The following is a 6,043-nucleotide window of genomic DNA, read 5'->3' on the forward strand; positions in this document are numbered from 1 at the left end:
TAGTTTTACAGTATCCCTTTGGAAACTTTGTTGCCACTGTTTTTCTACATTTTTTTTTTGTGTATGCTGCTTTCTGCATGTGGAACAGAGAATGAGACTGTAACAGTGCAACTCTTATTTTTCTGATTTCCATGTTATGTTAAAATGAGCTGAGCTACACTCAGCTAAAAGGAAAGAGGCCCATATATCAGACAGCCGAGCTGCATTCATTACTGTCATTATAAGTTTGACTGTTTATACAGCAAGTCTAATTGACATTAAATGCACAGAAATGATCGTGTTTGTGTTCAATTTTTCATTTAGGTGTTTATATTCTAACCTTATTTTTCATTATTTTAACCAATGCTTTGTTTGTTTTGTTTTGTGAGTCATTCTGCACAGACAATGGAGCAAGTTTAAATACAATTTTGCACTAGAAGAAAGATTTCCTCTGTGTAATCAAACTGACACTGCACTTTGGGCAGGAGAGCGGAGGGCTCTGCACACAGCCAAGCAGTGTGGCGTTACTGTGAACAGGCCTGTCCTCATCTGACCCCGTTGCTCCTCCTGCCTCTTCTACTGGGGCCCTTCCACAATCAGCAATCCATTGGGCTCATGGCCAAAGAACTGGGAGACAATGGTGACCTGGTGCTAACCTGCACTCATGGAGACATTAGATATGGTCAAATGTGGTGACTTCTCCCCGCTTTGACTTCCACAAACGTCTCTTTCACTGCCTCATGGAAAATAAAGTCCAGTCTGTGTCCTAATGTAACCTCACCACACACGACCCAACGTCTTGTGTGAATAGAAGCTGAAAAGAGGATTAGAACAGATATTATTCCTGAGTTGTCTCATTGAAAAACTTAACTCAACCCATTCTCTCTCTCTTCCTTTTCTATTTTAGTGCTTCTGCTTTCACATGCTCTCCTAGATAGTTTACTTCTACTTGTTTGGTCTCTGTCCTTCCTAAACTCCCTCCCTCTCTCCAGTCTGCCAGTCCATTCACATGCTCTCCTAGATTGTTTACTTGAACTTGTTTGGTCTTTCTTTCCTAAGCTCCCTCCCTTTCTCCCTCCCTCGCCCTCTCTTTCTCGCTCTTCCTCCCATCCAGACTCTCTCACCCACCCACCAGTTGATTCCAGCACTGCTTTTATGTGGCGATAAGAGACGAAACAGGAAAGCAGGCCTGTACAGCCTTTTTCCCTCAGGATTTGATGTTTTTCTGTTGCAGTTTCTGAGCCTGTACTTGCACTACCCAACAACTACCGTGAGTATCTGGTCTTTGTTGATTCAAATAGTCGACACACTTTAGTAAGTAGCACTGAGGGAGTAGAGCAGACACCCTCCCACTCTCCTAACCCTAACACGGTTTGGGAGAGGTGGACGTGCTGAAAAGACGATGAAACAGATGGAGCTTAATTGTCAGGTGTAACCCTGTTATATTTATGCAATGGGCATAAATTATTGGTTAAAAACATGTCTCCATATAATTCATCGCAATCTCTGCAGGAAAAAAAATAACACAGAAGAGAGGCTGAATTAGCAATATTTGCAGCTGATTGCAAACATCTTTCTCCTTTTCCCAACGCAATAAAGCATGTTCAGAGAGAAAAACAGCATGAAAAAAATCAGACACTTTTTTATGCTTGTTGCTTTCATAAAGTTAGACTCATTCCCCTCATTTCTGTCCCTGTCAGAAGGTCAGAAAGGACTCCTGCTTTGACTTAATGCCAAAATCCGCCATTTCAGTTGTGTGTGTGTGTGTGTGTGTTTGGGAGTGTCCAACAGTCAAGAGAGAGACAGTTGCAAGGACAAAGCAATGTGGGAGAAACTAAAACTTTAAGCCTTATATACTTTACCACACATTTTTTTACATACCCATATTTGGCATCTTTTTTTTTTTTTTCAGCACAATTATGTTTTTGACTTTAACCTACTGTATTATCACACTGGGCCTCAAAATACATGAAAATCATCAAAAAAATATCTTTTTTTTTTTTTTTTTTACAATAAAAACCACAAACATGATTAATGAACTGAAAAACTTGAACTTAATAAATATGGGTTACAAATATGAACATTTAAATTTAAAACTGAACCAATTCAAATATTTCCCATAGAAAGGATGTGTACTTCATAGACTCCGGAGGGTTAATCATATTTTCCAATTTCAGTAGCAGGTCTGGGGATGACCTGTGATGTGTCACTGTCATCTGGCACTGACATCAATGTCCCAGGCTGGTACTTAACGTTCATACAGACTGACTTTATGAAGCAGAGGATGGATCCATGATAGTTAGAGTTATTCTACCAGTTGTTCTACCATTCTACCATTTGTGTTCACCTTTATCTCTATGTGTGTTTGATTTCTTTTTACAAGCAGAGGACTTGCCGCCTGATGTTCATTGCTAGAATAATCCACCTCATGTCTGTGATTGGTTAATGAACACCTGTGTGTTTTCAGATGCTCCACCTCTCAGTTCGGCACATAGAAGGCCTTCTGACCAAACGTGCAACAGCATCCTTCATCACCAGCAATGCGAAGATGGTGAGCCAGGGTCACGGTAGGAGTCCTACTTTTCCAAATCTGACAGCTAAAAATGGCAGAAAGTTGAATGCATTTCATGTGTTACAGGTAAAGTGCACCTGTGGGTGTCATTATGGGCTTCAACTATAAAGCTATTATAAAAATTCTACATATTGATCACATGACAGACCTCCATTGTTTTTACAGATATTCAAACCTTTACTGAACATCAAATGTGAACAGTCGCAGTGCACAATGAACCATTTCAGAATAATGGTTTTATTGGTAATTGTTACTGGCGCAATAGTCCACACTTAAAGGTGGAGCTCATCTGAATAATAATTCATATGTAAAAATAACATAATTAAACATTTTAATATATTTGTCAATTATTTTTGCATAAATAATCTTAGTCTGCAAGATAATAAAATAACTAAAACTTTAGTTCAATTAATTAGTTTAATTAATGATTATATTCATTTGACATAATGGAGCATAGGGAATTAATGTAGCTGAGTGAAAAGTACATTTCCTCCTAAAATGTCATTGTATCAAAGCAGAATATTTAACTAAACTGATTTAGAATGCTACTGATCTACTCTGGAAATCTCAGGTCTATCTATAATATTGATGATATGGAATGTAATCTACCGAAGAACAGCAACCAGAGTTTACGCTGAAACTGAAGTCCTCAGTGGTTTGGTGATGTTTGTCACAGCAACAGATGGCGCTGCTGTACCGTCATCATCTGACTGATGTTCCGTGCTTTGTCAGGTGCTGACTTCTGTCCCTACTGTCCCCACAGAGGTGGCTGAGACAACAGATTTGTCTAAGCCACTCTACTTCGACCGTACCAGCATACCTCTGCCTGACAAACCCTACAAAGAGGCTGTGAGTGCTGCTGAAAAGAGCCTGAAACAGAAGGAGAAGGGCCCCTGGGGCCAGCTATCCAAGGAGGAGAAACTCGCCTGTAGGCAGCAACACAACAAAAGACACTATATAAAACAAAACACATCCACACTTGACATAGATGTACACACACAGGGCAACAACGAATTGGAAAGTGCAGGGACATTATTAGTGTAAATGCAGTTTATTTCAGTTGTGCAGCTTCAGTGATGTTGAAGAGTTGAGATTAAATGAGTGGCTGAGCTCACCAAAGTTATTTCGCTTGAAACATTACAACAACAACAAAACAATAAATAAAAATAAAAATACATGTATCATCTCCCTGAAATTTCTTCTGACTCTTAAATAAAACAGCATATACAGTTTGTCCAGGTTTCCCTTTACTCCCCCCTCAGTCTGACTGTCCCCCACTCTGGGTCTGGAGCAGTAATGTTTCAACTGCTTTATGTTCTGATGCAAAAAATGAATAAGTAAATAAAACAGATTTAATTGTTTTTAATATGAAGAAGGTCAAAATACTGTCACAGTAAAAGGCTCCTTTTGCACTGATATTATGCTACAGGAGACATTTCACTGCAGAAAAAACCTTTGGATTTTTTAAATATAATTACATTTTCATTCTGCAGTTGATTGATAATATTTATTATTTATGATACCCCGCTCCCCTGCAGTGTACCGACTGTCTTTCTGCAAGACCTTTGCAGAGATGAAGAAGCAGTCAGATGAGTGGAAGACCGTTCTGGGGACCGTCTTCCTCTTTCTGGCATTCTCCGGCCTGGTGGTCTGGTGGCAGAAAGTCTACGGTAATAAATTTGATGACAAACATCACATGTTCGGTGCTGCTGCCTTTGATTCAGAGGCCTGGTTCACAACAAGATGCTTTGACCTGTCAGTGAAGCGACTACTAACATTAATGACAGCTCTGGTCCTTTAAATGGCCACAGGAACAAGAAGTGACTCATAACAACTTAGATGTGTCAGATGTGTCAGTGTGCAGATGTGTTTGTGGGCAGATGTGTTTGTGTACAGATGTGTTTGTCTACAGATGTGTTAGTGGGCAGATGTGTCAGTGTACAGATGTGTCTGTGGGCAGATGTGTTTGTGGGCAGATGTGTTTGTGGGCAGTTGTGTTTGTGTACAGATGTGTCAGTGTGCAGATGTGTTTGTGGGCAGATGTGTTTGTGGGCAGTTGTGTTTGTGTACAGATGTGTTTGTCTGCAGATGTGTTTGTGAACAGATGTTTGTGTACAGATGTGTCAGTGTGCAGATGTGTTTGTGGGCAGATGTGTTTGTGTACAGATGTGCTTGTCTACAGATGTGTTAGTGAACAGATGTGTTTGTGTACATATGTGTTTGTCTACAGATGCGTTAGTGTGCAGATGTGTTTGTCTACAGATGTGTTAGTGTGCAGATGTGTTAGTGGGCAGATGTGTCAGTGTACAGATGTGTCTGTGGGCAGATGTGTTAGTGTGCAGATGTGTTTGTCTACAGATGTGTTAGTGAACAGATGTGTTTGTGTACATATGTGTTTGTGTACATATGTGTTTGTGTACAGATGTGCTTGTCTACAGATGTGTTTGTGAACAGATGTTTGTGTACAGATGTGTCAGTGTGCAGATGTGTTTGTGGGCAGATGTGTTTGTGTACAGATGTGCTTGTCTACAGATGTGTTTGTGAACAGATGTTTGTGTACAGATGTGTTCCTATTGGCTGATAAACGATGTCATATCTTTTTCCTTCAGTCTACCCGAAGACTCCGAGGACCTTTGATGAGGACTGGCAGGCCAAACAGCTGCAGAGGATGCTGGACATGAGGATGAACCCAGTCCAGGGCATCAGCGCTCAGTGGGACCAAGAGAAGGGCCAGTGGAAGTAGAGGTGGCTGTTGGTCGGGAACCATCACTCTGTCTCTTCTGAGTCTGCTCCTCCTAGAAGTTGCTGTTGCTGTTGAGCTCAACCTGAATTTAAATGTTGCGTTAAAAATATTAATACCACTAAAAAGACGGAGCTCGTCTGCTGTCAGCATTTCTGGGGCCATTTTATTTTACTGAGCCACCTCTGGCCGTCAGTCAGCTGCCCCCCTCATGTCACCATGATAACTCTGTCTGCGCTTATGGAGCTGTGTGATAATAAAGTTGTGTATTCACTTGTGTGTCATTGTGTTATTTTGTGTAGGACATAAAATCAGTTTGAATGACCAAAAAAGACATTCACAGACACTCTGACAACACAATTCAGAGTAAACACAAGAAACCTGCGCGACAAAAGAATGGACCACATTCATTGACTAACTCCCTAACAACAGACTTTGCCCTGCGTATGTGCCCTACAGACAATATCTAACTAGGCCAGTGAGCAGTGATAGTTAACGTGTTTGGGGTGATCAGGTGGGAACCTCCTTTCGTCTGTGTTTCATCTAGTTAGTCCCACAACACCTCCAGGAGGTTAGACAGTGATCACTGGCGTCCCAGAGTCATCCCCTAATGCCAGTCATCACCGCTCCTCACACAAAGACAACTATCTCACACAGCACTACTGTCAACTACTCTGACCTCTCACCAACTGCACCAGTGAAAGCGGGGTGGGTTACAGACCCTGGTTCAGGTAGGGGGGGAATAGAAGAGG

At 41.2% G+C, this 6,043-nt stretch overlaps 1 protein-coding gene across 1 annotated transcript; it reads left to right on the forward strand.

Annotated features, from left to right (window-relative positions):
• Positions 1–1,085: 1,085 nt before the first annotated feature.
• On the forward strand, positions 1,086–5,570 carry cox4i2 (cytochrome c oxidase subunit 4I2). Its single transcript, XM_029506422.1, has 5 exons — positions 1,086–1,249; positions 2,447–2,546; positions 3,315–3,479; positions 4,090–4,221; positions 5,161–5,570. Exons 2-5 carry the CDS (start codon positions 2,447–2,449, stop codon positions 5,292–5,294), a joined length of 531 nt encoding a protein of 176 aa, XP_029362282.1. The 5' UTR covers positions 1,086–1,249; the 3' UTR covers positions 5,295–5,570.
• Positions 5,571–6,043: the final 473 nt, after the last annotated feature.

The sequence above is a fragment of the Echeneis naucrates genome, chromosome 7 (genome assembly GCF_900963305.1).
Source record: "Echeneis naucrates chromosome 7, fEcheNa1.1, whole genome shotgun sequence".
NCBI classification, from domain to species: domain Eukaryota; kingdom Metazoa; phylum Chordata; class Actinopteri; order Carangiformes; family Echeneidae; genus Echeneis; species Echeneis naucrates.